The 23,613-nt window shown below is 38.7% G+C and overlaps 1 protein-coding gene across 1 annotated transcript; it reads right to left on the bottom strand.

The window, feature by feature from the left end:
- Positions 1-1,465: 1,465 nt before the first annotated feature.
- On the bottom strand, positions 1,466-22,116 carry IFNGR1 (interferon gamma receptor 1). The gene is made up of 7 exons (XM_010379490.2): positions 21,934-22,116; positions 10,782-10,896; positions 9,963-10,135; positions 8,167-8,339; positions 7,327-7,513; positions 4,549-4,676; positions 1,466-2,625 (listed from the first exon to the last, which is right to left on the bottom strand). The coding sequence occupies exons 1-7, from the start codon at positions 22,016-22,018 to the stop codon at positions 2,017-2,019; spliced, it is 1,470 nt and encodes a 489-aa protein (XP_010377792.2). The 5' UTR covers positions 22,019-22,116; the 3' UTR covers positions 1,466-2,016.
- Positions 22,117-23,613: the final 1,497 nt, after the last annotated feature.

The raw sequence follows: 23,613 nt of genomic DNA, 5'->3' as shown, positions 1-23,613 counted from the left end.
GCTCCTCCTCCCCTAGAGCTTTCAGATAGAATCTGGCCCTATTGAAACCTTGATTTCAGACCTCTAGTCTCTGAACTGTGAGATAACAAATTTCTGTTGTTTTAAGCCACCCAAGTTTGTGGTAATATATTACGGCAGCCATAGGAAACGAAAACAAAATAATAAAGCTGGATCTCTATCTCTGTCCTCATATGAAAAAAAAAATCTAGATGGATAAAAGAATTAAATGTAAAACACTCACCACCAAAGACCAGAAGAAAACATGAATGAAAACTTGCATCAAAGGGGAAGGGCTTTTTAAAAACAGAAGGAAATAAATTCGACTTTATAAACATCTTAAACATCTGTGTGGTAAGTCAAAAGGCAAGAAATTATAAAATAAATCTGTAACTCAGGGCAGATAAAGGGTAGTAAGAAAGATATAAACAGCCCATAAAAAAATGGACAAAGAACAAGATGAGTTGGCATGAAAATATAAGTAAGATATAAAAACATGCTCAAATTTACTAAAGAAATACAAATGCATTTAATACATAAAGTGTTTTACCAAGATTAAAGACTTATTTCAGTCAATTAGCTAGGGTGTAAAAACAGGTACTTCATTCACATTTGATGGGAGTACACATTGGTATAAATATTTTGGAGGGCAGTAAATATTACCTCTTCCTTGGCTATTTCAATTATTTTCATATTTTTGCTTTTCCCATTCTAATGTGTGCATTGTTCATGTAAAGTCTTTTTTTTTTCTGGTAATTTTCCCACAAGAGAGATCAAAGTCTGTTGAAGGATATTTACTTTTGTGGAATGTGATATGTACAGGGATATCAGTTTGAAAAGCAATTTACAAGACATTACCCCAAAATAAGTGACTATACCAGTTTCACTGCAATCCACACCACTACTTTTTTCACTAGTAGTATCTCATTTGTAATTTGCATTTTTAAGTGAAGAGAAATCTTTCCAGAAACCAAAGAAATATGATTTGCTACTCAAGTAAATGGTATTTCAATTTTTTTGGCGGATTCACAGATTCATATTAATTTCTGAATATTTCTATCCTCTTAGTAATTCCAATAAATCCTTGTGTAACATACATATTAACTCTTGGCTTGCCTCTCACTGGAGATTCTTTCCACACCATGTAATTCTCAAGGTTCTTTCATCCATTTCCATGGCTCTGCCCACCACCTTTATGCTAGACTCCTCAATTCACATGCTCTACAGCGAAATCTTTTCTTCTCAAACCACTTGGAACAGTGTTCTGCACACTGGGTGTTAAACACTGAAATATAGACCTATAAGGACCATCTAAAAATATTAATTTTAGGGTTGTTTTAAATATTAAATATGAACGATTAGCAAATAATTCTATAGCATTAATGCATGGAAACAAGCACTGGATATAAAAATATTCTGCTTAACTATGAAAGACTGCCTAAGTGCTTAAATAAATGAATATAAAAACGAGTTTTAAAATTCTTTATTTAAAAATCTCTAACTGTAATGTTTCATAAAAAATATATACATGTTTCTATTTACATATTCCATTAATTCTATTAGTTTGAATTAGATTTTAAGTCCAATTTTGAAAAGCTTACAGAATTTCTTCTGAAATTAACCACTTAAAATTACTGTATGCATAAAACTTACAAAAACATATGCTATATCAAGGCAGAGAAAAGAAAAAAAGTGAAGTGGCTACAAAGGTCCCTGGGGCATCACCTGCTCACCTAGGAACAAGGAGTACTGGATACTGTTCCTTGTTACTGCTAACCTATCTGGATGTAAAGGGTCATAAATTACTTTTTTTTGTTTAAAAAAAAAAAAGTCTTTGTAGTTTTCAGGCCAAAATTGAAAATGCCACACATCCTCTTTACACTTTTATCTACACTAAGTCACTCCATTTGGTTGATACCAACTAAGATACAGTTTCTGAGATCATAATCTTTTCATGAAATTAAAGCAGAAAACTGTCCAGGAAAATGAGACTTCAAAGTTGGTGCATCTTAGCTGATCTCATGAAAATTCTTTGGAACCTTCTGTTGGTCTGTAACCAATCAAGGACTCTTTACGGCCATCATCCACAAGTAGATCCACTAGCACGTGCGGTTTATCATAACCAAAGGAGGTGGGGGCTTTTATTACTGTTATGAGCTCTTGTCCTTCTGTTTTTATTTCACCTTTATTATTTGGGGGAAATTCTGAATCAGATAAGGAGTTATGTGATTCCAGACAGCTGGAATCAGTATCAAAACCATTTCTGGAGTGATCACTATCAGAACAATTTCTGGAGTGATAGGAGTTTAAAGCGACGCTGCAGGGTTCAGACTGGTTACTACTGAAAGGTGAAGAACTCTCTCTCTCTATTGGAGTCAGATGGCTGCCCGGGGCCATGTCAGGAATGTTTTCTTCAGTAGTCACCACTTCTGTTATACTAGAAAGTTCTTCTGTATGCTCTCCTTTTCCTGGATTGTCTTCAGTATGCATGCCTGGAACTGTTGCTGGAGACAACGGCTCTTCACAGACCACCTCCTTTTCTAAGGAAAATGGCTGGTATGATGTGATGAGTGATACATATTTTGATTCAGGTTTTGTCTCTAAAGTAGCACTTCTGACCACAGAGATCTATGAGGAGAAAAATTGATTAAAGATAAAAAATTGTTAAGCTTAAGTGCCTACCCTCAAAAAAACAAATGTCTAAAGTAATGGACCACCAAACGGCACATTTAGGATAACGGGTGAATCAGATGGCTACCTTTTCTTTTTAATGAAAGGTACCATAGTAAGATTAAAAACAAAGTTTTAGCAATTTTTAAAAAGCCATCAGATATCTTTTTTTATTATTATTATACTGTAAGTTCAGGGTACATGTGCACAAAGATATCTTACTAATATATGTTGCTTTTTGAAACATTACTGTGATGGTTAATACTGAGTGTCAACTTGATTGGACTGAAGGATACAAAGTATTGATCCTGGGTGTGTCTGTGAGGGTGTTGCCAAAGGACAGTAACATTTGAGTCAGTGGGCTGGGAAAAGCAGACCCTCCGTTAATCCGAGTGGGCACAATCTAATCAGCTGCCAGCATGGCTAGAACATAAGCAGGCAGAAAAATGTGAAAAAAGAGATTGGTCTAGCCTCCCAGCCCACATCTTTCTCCCGTGTTGGATGCTTCCTGCCCTTGAACATTGCTTGTACTGGCTCTCCTTGCTCCTCAGCCTGCAGACAGCCTATTGTGGGACCTTTGATCGTTTGAGTTAATACTAAACTCCTCTTTATATATATATCTCGATACTTATATATATATTCCATTAATTCTGTCCCTCTAGAGAACCCAGATACAATTATCTTCCACATGTATGCATATTATGTCTGCAAAGTGAGCACATCTACTTAATATTCTCATTACTTGCCTTCATCATTGTAATTTTTAGTGGCTCATATTATTTCTTTATGTTGATAAATAATTTCTCTAATAGATGTGGAAATGTTTCCAATTTTTACTAGCTATACAACATGTTAAATATCCTGCACATCTTTTTATTTATGAAATTATTTCCTTATAATACATTTTTAAAGATTGGAGTGACTATATTGAAGAAATGGCATGTTTATGGCACTATTACACTGAATACCCACTGTGTGCTTTTCTTCTTACCAGGGCTAGATTACTTTTAACTAGCATTTACCCATTATCCTACTACTACTGGATATCCCGGTTTCTTTTTCCTTCTCTAGTGTAAAATGGCATACTGCAAGGTTGTTTTGTGCTTAATTACTAGTAAAAAATAAAATATTACAATTCATTTGTGAGTTGACTACTAATTGTTGAGAGTGCTTATCCACTATACTTAAAGGTAGTATTTTTAATAGCAAATTTTAATGTGCCCTTTGAGGATCACAGATATTATTCCTGTCATATTTGATTCAAATAGATACTATTCTGTTACCTTTAAATGTTCTTTTCATCAAAGGCTTTGAAATGTTGGACATAAAAATCGTCAAACTCCTATGTTAGTCTCATTTTTGGCCAACTTTCCTTTTATACTCCAACAATAATGAAGTGTTTCCATATTTGCAGATCTTTCAAAATCATGCTTTCTTGGCTCTGCACCTTGGCACATTCTGTCCCCTAGTGCCTAAACTCCTGTGTGTCTCTCAAGACTGCTCAGGCATTGCCTCTGGAAAAACCATGACTAACCCCATCCCAAAGCTGGACAAAGTCCTCACAGGCTCAGGTATAAACCTTTTAACCTATCACACTGTATATATCCAATGTATACTTATCTTTTCTTTCCACTAGACTTTAAGATCTTTAACAGAATTGTCTGTGTTTTTGCCCTGAGAATTAAAAAACAAAACAAAACAAAAAAAAAACGTGCTGCATAGCAAAAGACACAGTATGTCATTTTGGATGTGTGGTAGACTGATTGATGGCAGGTGACATGCTGTTGAATATCATTCCACTTTAAAAGCATAATTTAAGAAACTATCAAAAATGGTTCAAGTTAACCTTATAGTGTGTACAAAAAAAATTAAATACATTACCAAGGACTTGGGTAATATTATGCTTTTTTCCTTCAATGGATTAATCTTCTTAATATAAAAACAGATCAATACCAGGCTAAGTACTAGAAAGAGTAGTAAAGCAGCAACAACTGGAATCCAAAGAGAACCTTAAAAAAGGCAGAAATCGCAAATTACAATTAAGATGGAATACTGCTATCATCTATCAAAAAGTCTTAGTGCCATTCTTGAATAGATTTACACATTAGTGAATATGGCCAGAGTTTTAAAGAACACTGAAGGAAGCAGAAGTTAGGAACTCTGAGTAAAAAATTAGGTATCTGTCTTGGATAGCAATATGATTCTTCCCAGCTCTGCAATTCTAGAACTTTCTGGGACTATTCTGCTATGACATAATATAGTTAAAATAGCTTTTCCACAATAATTTCCTTACAGCCCTACATACAGTGTGTTTCCAGGGTTATGTACTTCTTTCAGTTAAAAATGCAAAAGAAGAATTTTAAAAATATCTCTCCTTAGAAATAAATTCTGGCAGCTGGGCACAGTGGGTCATGCCTGTAATCCCAGCACTTTGGGAGGCTAAGGCGGGCGGATCATGAGATCACGAGATCAAGAGATCGAGACCATCCTGGCCAACATGGTGAAACCCCATCTCTACTAAAAATACAAAAATTAGCTGGGTGTGGTGGCGTGCGCCTGTACTCCCAGCTATGCGGGAGGCTGAGGCAGGAGAATCACTTGAACCCGGGAGGTGGAGGTAACAGTGAGCTGAGATTGTGCCACTGGACTCCAGCCTGGTGACAGAGCGAGACTCCATTTCAAGAAAAAAACAAAAACAAAAACAAAACAAAACAAAAAAAAGAAAGAAATTCTGGCAATGTTTATAGCTCTTAAAATGATTTAGCCCCCACTCCTCAGAATTTTCTGTTACATTTATTTATTTCATGACTGCAAATACTTATAAAGCTTCACAGATGTACATGCACACAGGAATGTTGCACAGGAATAAAGTCCCCTTAATTACAAACCAGACATAAATAATATAAAATAGGAAAGATTTGTGTCCAAGCACAGGCATCTAGAATCACCATTGTGTATTTTGCTCTAATGCTGCTTTTTATTTCTGCAGCACAGTCTTCAGTATTTTTTTTTCACTAGTTCTCTCTTCCAATTAACAGCACTCTAACATTCTGTGGCAATGTCTGGCTTCCTTTAGGGCATTTTGTTACCTAGAATTTTCTAACTATGGAAGTTACTAGTTAATGAATGCTTCTATTACGCTTACTACAGGATGTGAAAAAAGTTAAATCATTACAAAAGTAAAAAATAACTACAAAACCACTCCCTTTAGTGTTGTTAGAAGTCCCATGGGCTGAGCAAGTGCTGGCTGCAAGGCATTGAGGCAAGCAGGCAGGGGCTGCTGCTCAGGAGCCACAGTGATGCTATCATGTGGCCATATTATCAGTGCAGTTTATAATTCAGGCTAAAAACAAATCTGGGGCATTTGCAGTATTTCAAATTTTGAGCATTAAGAAGGGTTTTATTTTTCAAATAGCATAATGAAAATTAGCATAAAATGCATTGCACTGCTTTAAGTCACCTATTTGAAACCTTCATATAATGGCTTGAAGTTATTAGTATTGAATTTTAGGTGTTTGTCCTGACTCTTCAGCCTATATTTCCATTCTTTGAAAATATACTTGCATCATAAAATTTTAGTAAATTTTTAAACCTATGAAATATATTCTAAAAAATTCCTAGGAAAAAAATGTATATATATATATACACACACACACATATGTATATATAGATATATACACACCCATACACACAAAGATAATCATCAAAGCATGAGTTGTCATAGTGAAAACTCCTATACTCTTAAAAGTCCAAAAACAATAAAACGTTAAATACATAATTTATATAGTGAAATATTCTACATTAATATTAATGAAGTATCTGAAATAAAATGGAAAAATATTTGTAATATATGCTTAAAGCAATACATAAAATCATATATACTATACAATATGATCATGTCTACGTAGAAAAACTAAAGAAAATATCAAACTGTGAGTAATGGGGTACTTTTGCAAGGTAGAACTACAGATCATTTTGTTTTCTTCTGGCTTTTCATATTTTATAAATTATCTATAATGAACACTTACATTTCATAACTACAAAGAAAAGTCCAAACTTCTTTAAGATACCTGACACCTGAGAGTAACAGTTCTAAAGTTCAAGTTCTAACATATGTATCTCTACCTCCCAACCCCCCATATTAAAAGATGAAATAAATTATTGTAAAATGCTATTAAAAATGACCCATTATTTATTATTCAAACCCATCTATAAACTTTTTTGGATATTAATCGCAAGTCTTTGTCCAGTCCACATCATACAGTTGTAATCAATGAGCGTTCCTGCTCTTCAGTCTTTAAATTACAATCCCCATAGAGAACATTTTACTGGATTTGTAACATCTTGCTATAGTGAAGTAACAAACTGACTTATAATTCATAATCCTGAAATGCAAACATTTGTGCAGTTTTATGTACTTTTTTTCTGTCCTGGGTCAAGGGGCCATCACATGGCTTTCCAAATTGGTTGTTCTATATCTTTTAATGTGTGAGAAATTGCTTTATTTTTAATTTTGAACTTTTCTAAGGAATGGAACTAATGGAACTGAATATTGTTAAAACAGATCTTTTGAAACTGCAAATGAGTTTGCTTTCCTCACATGATCCTATTTTAGTTACTGCTCCCTCTATATTTAGAAGAAAAATGGTAAGAATTTACCTTTTATGTTGCTATTGAAAATGGTAATACAAACTTCTTTTGACTTTTCAGTTGTAACACCCCATACATGTAAGACTCCTTCTGCTGAAACACAGTACTGAGAATTCAGTGAGGACACTGGAATCGCTAACTGGCACTGAATCTCGTCGCAATCATCTTCCTTCTGCGTGAGTATTTTATACTGGATCTAGATGGAAAAAGAAGAGAGTGAAAATGCACAGCTTCCTTTAATCTGCATTAAAAAAAAAATCACCATACTAGTCCTGGTCAAACAACTGAAGAAAACATATATGACTGATTTGAACATGTCTAAAAATAGCTTTGATATCAATAAGTCAATTTGTTACTTCAACATAGCACGATACTATGCATCTGTTATATTCCTTATAAAGACGGTTAATTTAAAAACTCAGATTGCAGGAATGTTTATTGTTAGTTGTTAAACTAACAAATGTTCATTTGTCCTACTCATTTGTCCAGAAACTTAGCTGGTGAGAAACAGAAGTATTAATATTACTTTACATCACTGCCAATGAGGAAGAAAATCTTCATTTTACCAGTGGAGCAATGGAGGTATACTGGGAAAAATCCTAGATTAGAGCCGTTCTGCTAAGTGAAGCAAATAAAAACGTAAATGTATTCATGTAGTCAGTGTCAGTGACTAACTCCGTATCATTTTTGCTTCAATAACATTCATGTATTTTTTTCTTATCAAAATCTATGATCTGTGAGTCTTGCTTGAATATTTATAAGCATTCTATTTTCATTACACTACAGAAACAACTTTTGCTAGCTACACAAGAATTTCCATTATGAAAAATGTGAAATAGAAACACATACCTCACTTCCATTCATTCTCACATACACATTGTACACCTTAATGTAACAGGTAGTTTCTGGATCATAATCGACTTCCTGCTCTTCTCCATTTACAAAAACTGAAGGGTGAAATACGTCAATCATGATTTGCTTCTCCTCCTTTCTGATATCCAGTTTAGGTGGTCCAATTTTTCCTGGGGAAGGAGGAGGAGGAAATATAATAAGTACTTGGAACTTCATGGTACATTTCATAAAATTACCAGAATCTGTCAATCAGCCTATTCTTTTTTTGTTCTGGTTGTTCTAAAGCAGGACCACATTTAAACCACTCCACAAATATCTAGAAGATAGTCTCAGTGTCCTTTATAAACAAATGTTTCATAAATCTCAGGAAAGAAGCACTCTTATTTAATCTAAATGCCTCTTTAGCAGTTTAATTTCATTTCTAGTTATAAACAAAAATAGTTATAAACTTTGGTTTAAAAAAGACTTTACATAATATAAACTCTATTAAGTAATTTTTCCTTTATCTTTGCTTCTGTGGATTAAGAAGCCTGGTTTCTAAGAAACGCTTCAGAAATGGCATTAGTTATCTTTCCTCACCAAAACTTTTTACTGTGAAAGATCAGAACTTACTCCATAAATGTTTATTAGGTCTTTGATGTTTGAGACTTTGTTGGTGAACCATTTATCTAGTCTTCACATGTTACTGTGTACCACTGTGTGCCAGGCAGGTCTGTTTTTAACGCATCGCTGTATCCTCAGGGCCCGGTATACTTTCCGGCACATAGTAGGCCCTTGATAAATCTATATGGAAAAAAATCTAACATGCAGATGGTGTGGTAATCAGATGACAGAAGTGTGAACTCTGGGGAAGAAAAGTATTTAAAGGGCAAGGAGAGGAATAGCCTGTAGAAGACACCAAGGAGGCACAATCTGAAAGGCAGGGGCAGAGCAAGGAAGTGAGGCTAGAAGGAAAGGGACCCAGGGGCTAGACGACCAGGGAGGAGTCAAGTGACTAAACTGGCACCCATGGGTGAGGGTCTGAGAGCTAAGGCAGGATGTCATAGTTCGAAAACAGGAACTGGCACTAAAGATTCAGGAGTTTGAGGTGACAGCAAACATCAGGTACACTATGGGAGTGGGATGCTGGAAGAGTGAAGATCTGAAAATCACAGTGGCTGAAGAGAATAAGGAACTCTGCAATTTTTAAATGTATTAAGGTGATATTCAAACTCCCCAGGCATTAAGAATAAGAGTTAGCTGCCAAAGTCCTTAGTGAATATAACTTACAAATGAATGACAAAAGATGGGAAGGGCAAGGGTGGTGCAGGGGACCGCTGGGCAGCACAGACCCATAATTGTATGAAGTGGAAATGTCATAGCATAGAAGCAGCAAAGTGATGGCCACCTGTTAGCCCTATTTTGTGGGGCTTGAAAGAAGGGGAGAAGGATACAGGTTGAGTATCCCTTATCCGAAATGCTTGAGACCAGCAGTGTTTTCGGTTTTTGAGTATTTTTTTTCTGGATTCTGGAATATTTGCATTATACTTACCAGTTGAACATTCCAAATCTGAACATCCAAAATGCTCCAATGAGTATTTCTTTTGAGTGCCATGCTGGTGCTCAAAAAATTTCAGATTTTGGAGCACTCTGGTTTCCAGACTTGGGATGCTCAACCTGTACTGACTCTCTAAATACCTCCAAGTGCTTCTTAAGCACTGTGATAATTTTCAGCAACTGCTAATAAAAGCAAATATATAGAAGACATGTATGTTTTCCAATTTAAAATTTACATGTGTACACATTCTACTCACCATCTCGGCACACAGCAAATTCTTTTGACTCTGCATAGGCAGATTCTTTTTGTCCAACCCTGGCTTTAACTCTGACCCAAAGAGAATTTGATGGATCACCAACATGATCAGAAATATTACAATAATGATGAGAAATATTGATGCAGGCATCAATCCATTCTGCATTCTTAACACTAAAAAGAATAAAAAAATGTGAAGATAACTTTTACTGTTATTAAATAAACTCAAACCATTTCTGTCTGTGCTTTGCTTTTTATTCACAGCACAAAGCGGTAGAAAGAGAAGAGTAAGAATAGGATGGAGATGCTAGAGAAAGTAGGAAGACCTTACTCTTTGGTTAGAAGAACTACAAACTCCATTACAGTAAAGAGGCTCAATTCAAAATGTAAAACCTATGCAAGCCACATTCCACATTCAATTTTTTAAAAATCTGCTTTTTTAAACAACCCTAAATTCCATTAATATACATGTTAATTATAGGATTAAGCACATTACAAAAACTAACAGTTGTCAAAAAAGTTTTTTGAAATTTATATTATTCTACTAAAAACTACATACACTATAGGAAGACAACATACTATTAGCTTTATTTGTCATGCTAATCTCAGTTTAGTGATACTTCTCTACTTCAATACTGATAAGGAAGAGGAAGTAAGAGGCAAGAAATAACTGGCAAAGAATTTACATCTTTAGCACTTTTGGACACCTACAAGCAGTTCAGGATGTTTTGCCATGTGGGAAGGATGATGAAAGGAGAACACAGTTGTGGAATTTGCAAGGACCTAAACAAAAATGGATAAATCAAAGAGTGACACTCACCCATAGTTCTTTACCTCTACAGTAAAAACAGAGACCTGTGGCATGCTCTGGTACTCCCAATATACGATGGTGTTCATGTTATAGGACTCAATTGTAACATTAGTTGGTATAGGCACTGTAAGAGAATAAAAAAGTAAAATGGACAATTGTAAGAAACTAACATTAATATTGGAAAACCTTATTGTAAGATGCCACATTAGTCAGATATGTATATTTGAAGAAAAGCAGAATTCACCAGGATACCAAAATTATTTAAATTAAGAGTAGATATCTAGAAGTTAATTTTATTGAAAAATCTATAGAAGAGTTCTGATTCATTTTAAATTATGGAAACATTGCAATATAAAGGAAACACAAGTACATCATGAAGCAATAAATCCTCATAATATGGTAGAAGTTTTATAATCAAATGGACTGACTACTGTACTAATAATCCTCATTTCATCACTAGAATTTTCAATATTTGATACTGCAGATTGTATTCAACATTGATATGGTTTGGCTGTGTCCCCATCCAAATCTGAACTTGAACTGTATCTCTCGGAATTCCCATATGTTGTGGGAGGGACCCAGGGGAGGTAATTGAATCACAGGGGCTGGTCTTTCCCATGCTAGTCTCTGGATAGTGAATAAGTCTCAAGAGATCTGATGGGTTTATCAGGGGGTTCTGCTTTTGCTTCTTCCTCATTTTTCTCTTGCTGCCACCATGTAAGAAGTGCCTTTTGCCCTTGCCATGATTCTGAGGCCCCCCCAGCCATGTGGAACTGTAAGTCCAATTAAACATCTTTTTCTTCCCAGCCTTGGGTATGTCTTTATCAGCAGCATGAAAACAGACTAATACAAATGTCTACAGAGGAACTGGCTACACTAAGGATGGCCAATTTCACTCTAAAGTACCACCAACCTCTCAACTCTACACATAATACTGTTATGCCTTCAACACTTTTTCTATAGTACAGGAATAGATACCTAAAGATTGAACAATGGAGCCACACATTCCAGTTTCATAAACATTCTGCTCTCTGGGGTGTGCAGGGCTTTTTACAAAACATACCCAACATTTCTTCTTGCCTTCACTCTTTTAAACCTTTCAGAAAACATCTGTTGATAAGACTTGAAAGAGTCATGCAAGAGGACAGACAGAAGTCATTTTAACATCTAATCAGACACTACCAAAATCTAGTCATTAAAAATAGTCACAGGCCAGGTGCGGTGGCCCACGCCTGTAATCCCAGCACTTTGGGAGTCTGAGGTGGGAGGATCTGTTGAGCTCAGGAGCTGGAGACCCCATCTCCACAAACAATTAAAAAATAAGCCAGGTAGAGGCCTGTGCCTGTAGTTTCAGCTACTTGGGAGGCTGAGGAAGATCACTTGAGCCCAGGAGGTCAAGGTTGCAGTAAGCTGTGACTGTGCCACTGCATTCAGTTCTCTTAAAAAAAAAAAAAAGGCCGGGCGCGGTGGCTCAAGCCTGTAATCCCAGCACTTTGGGAGGCCGAGACGGGCGGATCATGAGGTCAGGAGATCGAGACCATCCTGGCTAACACTGTGAAACCCCGTCTCTATTAAAAAATACAAAAAACTAGCCGGGCGAGGTGGCAGGCGCCTGTAGTCCCAGCTACTCGGGAGGCTGAGGCAGGAGAATGGCGTGAACCCGGGAGGCGGAGCTTGCAGTGAGCTGAGATCCGGCCACTGCACTCCAGCCAGGGCGACAGAGTGAGACTCCGTCTCAAAAAAAAAAAAAAAAAAAAAAAAAAAAAAAAAAAAAAAAAAAGGTAGTCATTTTTCCCCACTGTTCGGTGTAAAAAGGTTGTTATCCAACACCCCTTGGAAAACTGAACACACACATTTCTCCTTTCTCCCTTCACTTCTTTATAAACATGAATGTATACAGTTAGCGATGTGACCCCAAATTTATGGTTATTCAATCTCACCTAGCTGGAACATTCTATTAAACATGATTTACTTATATAATTAAAACAAATAAATGAATGGCAATGTAGACAGGAACAGGGGCTTCCAAACATAACTTACAATCATCCTCAAAAATTGTGAGAGGGACAGAAGTTTCTATTTTTTCAAAGTGCCTTGGATGATAATGATGATTATTTATATTTATATCAAGCAGACTGCTTAAATAAGAAAAATACTCCCTGGGTCAAACATTAATAAACTTGGGTTCTTTCTTGGCCACACTGCTAAATACTTCAGATTTCCTGATTTTTCAAGTGAGGTGTTACTTTCATATCCCTAAGATATTTGCTTACTGATGAAGGGAAAATCTATATTTTCCCCGAAACAAAAATTCTAATATTCAAGACCAAACTGGTATATTGCCTTAATTTACAGTTATTTAACACATATATTATATTTTCAAAGCAGAACATGGATCAAGAGTTATTTAGGTAAATAATTGGCACTAATGAACCATTAAATGCTATCACCATTATTATTTTCTTTTTTTGATTATTTTTTCCTTTATTGCAGTGGTTCTCTGTGGGAAGTGATTTTGTTGCCCAGGAGACAGGCAATCAATGTCGGTAGACATTTTTGGCTCTCACAACCTGGAGAAGAAATGCGGGGGGTAGGTACTGCTGGCATCTAGAGGGCAGAGACCAAGGGTGCTGCTAAATATCCTAAAATGCACTGAACAGCCTCCACAACAAAAAATAATATAGCCCAAAATGCCAGTAGTGCCAAGGTTGAGAAACCCTGCTTTATGTTTACAATTTAAGTGTTCTTCTTTAAAAAAAAAGTTATGAGGAAAAACTAACTTAAAAACACAATGCTTTACAGTAAACCAGTATATTTCATGGCTCCCCTGAAACAAATGAATAGACTTGGTCATTGCCAAAATATCTAACTTCTATATTATTTACCAAAATGGTGTAATAATTTGGGCCAAAAGGTTGAGATTATAAACCTGGGAGGGTCTGAAGATTCAAATACTTCATACTACTAACTTGACTTTTTTGTGGTCAGTGACCAGACACCTAGTTTTTCTCCTTCTGCTTCCAGAAGCGCTGCTGAAGGCTGTTGGTACCTGCCATCTCTGGTTCTCTAAGCAACTTCCTTGTAGGTGATCCCAACAGCACTGTTCTCGCCAGAGTAGCCTTGGCTCTTTGTTTTTTGTAGAGTTCCCATGGCTATTCATAGCAGGGTATACTGAGGCTTCCTTAAGAGCGTCTTTTTTCTATCACATGCTTGCATCTCAACCTCCTGAAACAACTCAAATACTTCACAATCCATATTTTAGGTAGAAATAAAAGTCACTCCTCTTCACCTGGGTTCAATCAACATTAATATCAAATAACAATCACACATATAAACACACTTTTTCAACCAGAAAAGAGAGGTACTTGATGCTAAGAAAACTCATACTAAATCTGAGCCTTCCTTCAGAGGCCATTTCTTCCTTTTGGCATTTTTTTTGCCTCTTGAGAGGCTGAGAATTTTCAGACCAGGTGGTCCTGGTTTCTTTTTTTTTTTTTTTTTTTTTTTTTTTTTTTTTGAGGCGGAGTCTCGCTCTGTCGCCCGGACTGGAGTGCGGTGGCCAGATCTCAGCTCACTGCAAGCTCCGCCTCCCGGGTTTACGCCATTCTCCTGCCTCAGCCTCCCTGAGTAGCTGGGACTACAGGCGCCCGCCACCTCGCCCAGCTAGTTTTTGTATTTTTAGTAGAGACGGGGTTTCACCGTGTTAGCCAGGATGGTCTCGATCTCCTGACCTCGTGATTCGCCCGTCTCGGCCTCCCAAAGTGCTGGGATTACAGGCTTGAGCCACCGCGCCCGGCGTTCCTGGTTTCTTTTTAACAGTTCTTCCCATGATTGAGCAGTCTCACCTGTTACCATAAGACCCAAGAAAAAACCAGGTGGCACTTTCAGCACTTTGCTTAGAAACCTCCTGAGCTAGATCACACAGCTCCTCAGACATTCTCTACTTTTGGTATCACTGAAAGCTACAGTGTCACTCAGCTTTCTGCCACTACATAGCAAGGATCGCCATTCCTCTGGTTTCCAAGACTGGAGATCCTTCGCTTCCTTTTAAGCCCCATGCCTCCACTTTTTTTTTTTTTTTGAGATGGAGTCTCACTCTGTTGCCCAGGTTGGAGTACAATCTCTGCTCACTACAACCTCCACCTCCTGGGTTCAAGTGATTCTCCTGCCTCAGCCTCCTGAGTAGCTGAGATTACAGGTGTGCACCACCATACCGGCTAATTTTTGTATTTTTAGTAGAGATGGGGTTTCACCATGTTGGTCAGGCTGGTCTCAAACTCCTGACCTGGTGAACTGCCCACCTGGGACTCCCAAAGTGCTGATATTACAGGCGTGAGTCACCGGGCCCCACCTAAGGCCTTCTTTTTAATTATTCCCAATAGGAATGGCTTTATAATGGTTTATACTCAACCTGAAATTCCTGTATGTGAGAAAAAGGCATATAAAAGCCAATCTGCATACCAGAATATCAAAAAAAGTGCATTTGTACTTAGGAAGGGGCTATTGAATCACACAATGGAAAACTACAAACAGGAGGAGGCTTGTGCAGCATTAGATTAGTTTTTAATGTGAACCAAAGTATGTTTCCTATAATTTAAGTAAAAGCCTGATATGGTTAGACTAGGACAAGGACTTAAATCATAGCTTTCAAAGCAAGACAGACAGGTGGTAGGAGGAAAAGATTTCAATGATTTATAGAAAAAGAAATTACTACTAGGTTAAAAGAAAAACTTATACCCAAAAGATGTAACCTGTGGTTTTTAATGCTACCAGAGGAGAAAGTACGTGGTTATGAGACATCTGCCTTTGTTTTGCCAAATATTACTTTTTGCCAAACGTTATTTGCCAAAATAATATGACAGACATAGGCAGTTTTCTTAAGCTTCAGAATTTTGTAATGTGAGGTTTAAATTGTTATATATTCAGATTAAATTAATTAAGACTTACAATAAACTTCTAATATATTTATACTATGTAAATAAAAATATATGTAGAAATAGCAAAAGAGTATTATTATCTCTGGGGCTTAAGAAAAGATCTTACCAGAGTGATTTCATGAAATAAGATGATCTTACAGATTTTCTCATTTCTTGAAAATGCTAAGATAGATAGTTTTGTGTAGCTCATGCCGCTTTTGGAAACGGGCTTAGAATTATTTAATGTATTACATCTGCATACTATCCGGAGTAAACTTTAGCTATTTTAAGATCTAATTCCCAGAACTCCCCTACAACTCACAGCTAAGAATTTAAGAAAACCAAACACAGGAGAGAAGAATTTGTTTTTCCTAACATTTTAATTACAATGCAGAAAAAAAGGAGGGCCCTGGTTAAAGCCAACTGTTTCCTCAGAAAGCTGATAAGCCAGAAGAGACAGGATATGAAAAAAGAGAGACAAAATAAAGGAGCAGTGAAGATCAGCAGGTGATATAGAGTAGTGCTACCGACAGGACAATAAGAATGTCACAAAGGACCAAAACATAGCAGTCGTGATAGCTCTGCAATAAATGTTGGTGAATGTAGGGTGGATGGCAAACTACAGATACCTGCAGTATAGTCTGAGGACACTGGCCATTTCCTCCGCATACGTGGGTGACAGGAACCAGGGCTGCTACCTGCGCTCCATCTTGTAACCACTAAAAGCATCTGTGTCTCTTCAAAAAACGACAATCCGAGGAGTTCATCACCCATCTTAACACACTAGTGTAAAAAGACTGTATAAAAGTTATGTACACCTATGGTGGAACGGGGCTATGGACTCTACAGAAATCATCCGACAACCTGCTCAACAACCTCTTTCATGGAAGAGCACACTGAGAAGCATAAGGAAGAGAGGATGAAGTAAACTATTGTTCTGGATTTTAAGTCATCTGACGCTACAACTCAAAAACAAATGTTTCGAATTAAAGCATCTGGATCTTTTCTGAAAGAACAACCCTCAGAAAAGATCTAACACCTTCCCCATGTTAAAGATACAGGGACAGGAATGGGGACTGTCACAAAGGTTTCATCTGCATGGCAAACAGAACCAGCATAAGAAATCCACACCGAATAAATGAAAAGTACCAAATCAAGGCCTTTGTATTTTTGTCAGAATATATTTGATTACAATCTACCTCCTGAATGGCTTCCGGTGCTGATAAAATGACTATTTTTCTTAATGCTTTCCAACTTTCACCTTAGCAAGGAGCCGCATCTCCCAGGTTTAAGCTGAGTAGGACATTTTGAGAATTCTTGCATGTGATGTTTCAGGTGTTCACTGAAATCTTCTAATTGAAATTTTTCTTTTTAAAGAGCCAGGCATAACACATAGTGGTCTGCAGTGAACTTGTAAGTAACTAACCTCCCCTATATTTTTCCCTCACACCACCACCAAGTTGGGGCTTACCCAATAAATATTTGCTCAGCCACTTTTCTTTTTTTTTTTTTTTTTTTTTTTTTTTTGGAGACGGAGTCTTGCTCTGTCACCCAGGCTGGAGTACAGTGGCCGGATCTCAGCTCACTGCAAGCTCTGCCTCCCGGGTTTACGCCATTCTCCTGCCTCAGCCTCCCGAGTAGCTGGGACTACAGGCGCCTGCCACCTCGCCCGGCTAGTTTTTTGTATTTTTTAGTAGAGACAGGGTTTCACCATGTTAGCCAGGAGGGTCTCGATCTCCTGACCTCGTGATCCGCCCATCTCGGCCTCCCAAAGTGCTGGGATTACAGGCTTGAGCCACCGTGCCCGGCCTCAGCCACTTTTCTGACTTGAAATCCAGGGCTTTATTCTTACTCCTATTTATCCAATTTCATCTAGTTGGGTTTGGCCTGGCATTAGTTCTGACTGGACCAGACCCATCTAGTCCCTGAGAGAAGTCATTTCTCAACACTAATTGTCTTTTGGACTAACTCATTCTGAATTGAGAAATAGTTTAAGAAATGAAAAAACAATGCAAGCTTTTCTAGTCTACTGAAAGAACAAACTATTTTTGTCTGTTGGAAGAGATGGAAGAATGAGTTAGATGCTGAGCCTATTTTAAGTTTCTCATACTGATTTGGTCAAGTTTGTCTTTTTAAAAGCCAACGCAATTTCTCACATAAGACTAAAGGAATTTAATATTTAAAGATATAGTTGTTAAATAATAATGTACATTATTGAATAATCCCTAAAATATTAAGTATTTACTACAAGACACAAAATGTGCTCACCTTTTTAATGCATTACCTCAGATACTCATCACATCCATCCTGTGAGGGAGACAATGTTATCATACATATTTTACCAATGAGAAAACAGAGCCTCAGAGAAGTTACGCATCTGCTTCAAGTAATTCTGCTTCAAGTAATGTTTCCTGATTTTATTACATTATCACAATTATGGCCACCGCAAAAGTCGAACAATGTATTAAAATGAATAATTTCTTAAAAATGCATGAGACTTAAACAGATACCTAGTATTCTGATTACTATACATTAGGATAATCTAAAATAAAGATACCCCTTTAGTAAGAAAATTACAAGTAAATTCCTTTCTGTTAGGAATTCACTTCATTCTGGTTCAAACCTCATTCTGATTCTTTGTTCACTCAAAATTGAACCATTAATTACTCATCTAGTTTGTAAAGCAACTGCACTATTGGTATGCTGCCAAATTTTGTAAGACAGCTGTTTAAAACTATTACTTTTCTTTAGGTTTTCATACATACACACACACATACACAGATGAGACAGAGTCTTGCTCTGTTGCCCAAGCTGGAGTGCAGTGGTGCAATCATGGCTCACTGCAGCCTCGACCTCCTGGGCTCAAGTGATCCTCCTACCTCAGCCTCCCCAGTAGCTAGGACTACAGGCACATGCCACCACACAGGGTTAATTTTTGTATTTTTTTGTATAGATGGGGTTTTGCCATGTTGCCCAGGCTGGTCTTGAATTTTGGGGCTCAAGTGATCCTTCTGCCAATGTGCTGGGATTACAGCCATGAGGCACTGCTCCCAGCCTAGGTTTTCTTTTATATAGAACCAAAATGTGGTCCTTTCAAAGTCTGTATGAATCAAGAATCGGAATAAAGTGAAAAAGAAAATTTAATACCCTATTCAATAAATATAATTAAAATGTATTATCCTGTGTATTTTGAATCTCGGAAATAACTATAGAATCCAAAGAAATAGTGAAAAATTTAAACAGTACTCAAGGCTTTATCCTAAAGTCAGATAATTAGTAGGAAGCATAGCTGATAAACCGTGCAAGGTCAGTGAAGAGCCTTGCAGTTGGTGTAAAGTCCAGCCTAGCTCTTCAGCTATTACTCAGAGTGGGACACCCATCTGGATGAAGAAAGCCAGTGGCACACCCTGATTCACTTAAAAATATATATACTACTTTTATGTGTAAAAGTGTCTGAAGAATGAAATACTACTGATTAAGTGGCACATACCGATTTCATTTTCACTTAAGAAGTATTAATGAAAAGCCCATGAATGTAACACAATACATTCCTAAACACTTGGATTTCCTGGAGACTGACTATATCATTATATTCTCTTGTCTGCTTCCCTGTTCTTATCAGGCCCTCTCATCTAAGATGAACTTTTATAGAGTCAAGCCCAGCAACAGTAAGAATAAGGCTGGGAAGCTAAGCAAGAGCCAGAGCATTGTAGGTTTCTTCCTACTTTGGAGACTTTGTGTTTTAAATTAACTTTAAAAGAACAGGGAACACAACAAAATCTAGAATAATGCACTGAAAAATCTAGAGAAATGTGTTAGAAATGCACTTTAAAAGGAGGGCTCACTAAAACTAATGAAAAGCAGGGCTGGGTGCCTGTCTCTGCTAGAAGAGTCAGGAAAGGCTTCACAAAGGTGACCCCAGTTTTAGAACCAGAGGTACAGAGACAAATTCTAAAGTTTCTGCAGAATATAGAAGGCTGAAGTTGATCTTCCCATGGGAGGCAGACAGGAAATCCTCCTCCCAGGGCAGGCTACAAGGACGTGCAATTGTGCACTCATAAGGGTTACATGCTTGGGAGGGCACCGTACTCAGAAGGAAGGGCCTGGCACTTGCTTTTATGCTATGCCTGAGCTAGCATTATCCTCTTTCTCTGCTGACATCCAGTCAGAGGGCTACTAACTCTTCCTTCTAAATGTTCTTCTAACTGTCCTGTTCTCCACTTAAAACTACTTCTCATTGACTCCAACTTAAGCAGCAGCCTCCTAATGGGCCTTGTGTTCACCCTCAAACTACTTTATAAGATGACTGGTCTTTCTAAATGGCATGTCTGATTCTGCATAAAATCATTTCCCTTTGTAATTGATAATCCAATGATGTCAGCATTAGTAAATAATGACTGACTTCAGCAAGGCATAGTGGGTGTATTATCTTGTTGGCTCAACACCTGTACTTCTTTCAGGCCCGCTTCTTCTGGTAACCCAACCCCACCCTTGACGAGAATGTCCTTCCCATGCAAGCTGGCACCTGAACCTAGCTGGGCAAATCAGAGCCTTTCCCTGGGATTTTGTTAGGATGGAGGAGGCTGCAAGACGTCAAAACCCAGAAGCTGTCAGAATCCATGATTCCTGCCAAGTGTGGAAAGCTGTCAATGCCAACAGTCAGAAATAAGAAATGGAGAGTCCTAGCAATTTGGGTTCCTGGTTCTAGCTTCTTGAGACCTAGCTGGCATCTCTAATTTTCTGTTTAACTCTGGTTTTTCTGAGACAATAAATTCCTCTTTTTGCTTAAGTTAATAAAGCTAGGTTTATTGCTGGTACACATAATATGGCAATTGATTATTTGGTTTGTACTTCTCCACCTAACCTACCTCCCCTTGTAAGCTTTCACACACAGTTTACAATAAAACGCTTAACATTCCACGAATTCAACATGCTATCACACCTCTGCACCTCAGTCTCTGCACCTCTGGTTCCAACACTGGGGTCACCTTTGTTAAGTCTTTGCTGACTTCCCTAAAAGAGACAAGCACCCCACCTTGCTTTCCTTTAGTCTGTGCCTAAGTGCAAGCTCTTAAGGCAAAGTACTGCAACTGCCCATGTGGATGACTGACTTAAGCCTGGCAGAGCAGTTAAGAACTTGGACTCTGGAGCCAAACTGAGCAGCTCCCCACTGAGTGGCTATGACCTCTCTGTCAGTTGGGCAAGCCTCTCTGCAACTCAATTTCTCATCCATAGAGAGACAGACAACGCCTACTCTAGAAGATTGTTGTGAACACAGAACCAAAACGTGGACCTTTCAAAGTCCGTATGAATCATAAATCATAATATAATAAAAAAGAAAACTGAATTGAAAAGGTTTACTGATTTCTCTTGAGCTCGTAATCACAATTACTCTGCACTTCAGAAAAGCCATCCTCAACATTTGTTTCCTAGGAAATGTCAATAAGCAGGTGGAAATAAAATGCTCCGAAGAACAAACCCAGACGAAGAGACCTATTGCCAAATCTGCAAGTGAGTGCCGGCAATCCACCACTTCCAGACTGAGACTGGCCACTTCTCAGCTGCCACTTACTTCTCAGCTGGCGACAGAATGCATACTCTCCTACCCTAAGCACTTTGAGTCTCCCCCCGGTAAGAAGTATTTAAGCCACGAACTGAGACCACGATGTCACATGCTGATCAGGACATTCACAGTCATGCGCCACTTAACGACGGAGATCCGTTCTGAGAAATGGAGAAATGTCTCCTTAGGCAATTTCTTCGGGCAGTAGCGCACTGACACAAACCCAGATGACACAGCCTACTGCTCTAGGGCATGAACCTGTACAGCCTGTTACTGCACTGAACACTGCAGGCAACCGCAGCATACTAGTGAGTATCTGCGTATCTAACCATAAAAAAAGTACAATAAGAAAACGATATTATAATCTTATGAGACCACGCTGTCCCACATTGACCGGCAACGTCCTTCTGCAGCGCACAATCATATTTAAAAGTGGATTACAAGAGTCAGAAAAACAAGCGGCGTGATTTGTTGTGGCGGCAACCAGGGAACTGACGAGTGCAAACCAGTGGGCCCCAGTCTCGCGACCCAACTTCGCGTCCCCGTCGCCCCGCTCAGGGCCCGACGCAGGGGTCCCGAGAAAGGGCGACCGCGGAGAAGCGGGGCGGGGCTTCTCGGCTGGGGCGGATCCCGCCCTCCCTCTGGTCCCACCCGGCCGCAGCCCTGCCGCGAGCGACGGTACCTGAGGACTGCCCCAGATCCGCGGTGACCATCTCAGCCCTGCTCACACTCTGCATGACAAGGATCAGAAGAAAGAGGAGAGCCATGCTGCTACCGACGGACGCCGGCTCCAACCCAGAGCTACTGCGGGCCGGGCCCCGCGCGGCCCTCCAGCCTCCGCCTTGCGTCACTTCCGTCACCGGGGTCTGTGTCGGCGGCGGCAGGAGGCGGGACCAGGGCGTGGGCGGGGCCAAGTCCGGGAAGCCGCAGGAGGCTGACTCAGGAGGGGCACTCAGGAGGCGGACTCAGGCGCCACACCCCGCCGTGAGCAGGGCGCCCTGCGGTCGGGACCTGGGTTTCTCGGTGTGGGAGGAACTTGAGTGCAAAGGTTAAGGTCTTTCAGCCTGGCACCCCATTCCGCAATTCTTCCAGTTTTTTTCAGTATCCTGGGGTTGCGAAAGTTTGCATTAGGCCACAGCCGAGCCACAATCCTTATTTTACTAACTCTTAGACTTCACCTGGGTGTCTTGGAGCCTGACATTTGTAGAAAAGAAAGAGACTTCAAAATTCATTTCCAGTCCCTGCTTTTTCATTTGGGGAACCTAAGACTTAGCTAGTGAAGTGGTTCGTGCAGGTTCCTACAGCCCAAATCAAATCGGCTTGGCCAAGAACTACTTTGTTCTTGGACAAAAAAACTATTTGCATTACCTTCTCAGCAATTCAGTGTCAAATCAGTTTATTAGGCAGCCTGTCATGAAGAGGTCTGCTCTCTTGCCTCTCTGGATTTGTCTTATTTTGCGTCTCTGCCATTCCACTGCAGTCACGTTGCTAAATCATTCAGCGCTTGTGCTCAAACGTGCATATGTCTAATGATCTCACCTGCTTCAATTCTGAGTATCATGACCTTTTGTAAGAATTTTAAATTGTGACACACCCTCTCCTCCTCCTTACTTTCCCTCTACTGTTTCTTCGTGGCACTTTTCACCTTGCTGTACACTATAATGTACACCTTGATATTTGTTTTCTCCTGAAATGTAAGCTCCGTAGAGCTGACATCTTTACTTGGCACTCAATTAATATTTGTTGAGTGAAAGAGTGCATGATTACTAGTGTTAAGGAAAATTTTTAAAGACGGAAAATCCTTAAGGGATTATCAGCCTGATCGTTTTACTTGTATTAATAAATCCCTTAGCTCAGTACTTCTCAAACTTCAACGTACATGTGAACCTTCTGCGGATCTTGATAAAATGCAGATTTTGATTCAGTAGTTCCAATTCAGGTTGGGTCTTGAGATTTTGTATTTCGGACAAAATACACCGGGGATGCCAGTGCCCCTTTCAATAGGGCCACATTTTGAATCAGAAGAATTTAGCTCAATCTAGACTAAGTTTAGGGAGAATATTTTCTTTGATGCGTTTCTGATGTCCACTATACGAAAGACGCCTTCTAGTCGTTGTAAGGATGCAAGGAAAAATAACTGATCTTTACTGTTTAGGCGTTTATGGAGTAGGACAAAATATGGTATCCAGCTTGTAAACATTTTTGTAGTACTCGTCACACACTGGGTTACCCTGGCAGTAAACTCTGAGGTTGAGATTAAGGTATAAGACATTGATTAGGGAGTGCTCTTGGAATAAACCTCTGTGAAGGGGAGGTGGAGGAAGCAGAGCCTAGGAAGAAGTTGATCTGTGATGCCATCCCA

Source organism: Rhinopithecus roxellana, chromosome 4, assembly GCF_007565055.1.
Source record: "Rhinopithecus roxellana isolate Shanxi Qingling chromosome 4, ASM756505v1, whole genome shotgun sequence".
Lineage (NCBI taxonomy): Eukaryota > Metazoa > Chordata > Mammalia > Primates > Cercopithecidae > Rhinopithecus > Rhinopithecus roxellana.
This window is presented reverse-complemented; position numbering and strand designations above follow the sequence as displayed.

Excerpts from the sequence above, each read along its gene's own strand:
- IFNGR1 (XM_010379490.2), bottom strand. The coding sequence starts at position 22,018 with ATGGCTCTCCTCTTTCTTCTGATCCTTGTCATGCAGAGTGTGAGCAGG. Across the intron at positions 8,340-9,962 it reads ATTTGCTGTGTGCCGAGATG|GAAAAATTGGACCACCTAAA; the intron begins GTGAGTAGAATG and ends CTCCTTCCCCAG. Across the intron at positions 7,514-8,166 it reads TGAGAATGAATGGAAGTGAG|ATCCAGTATAAAATACTCAC; the intron begins GTATGTGTTTCT and ends TTTTCCATCTAG.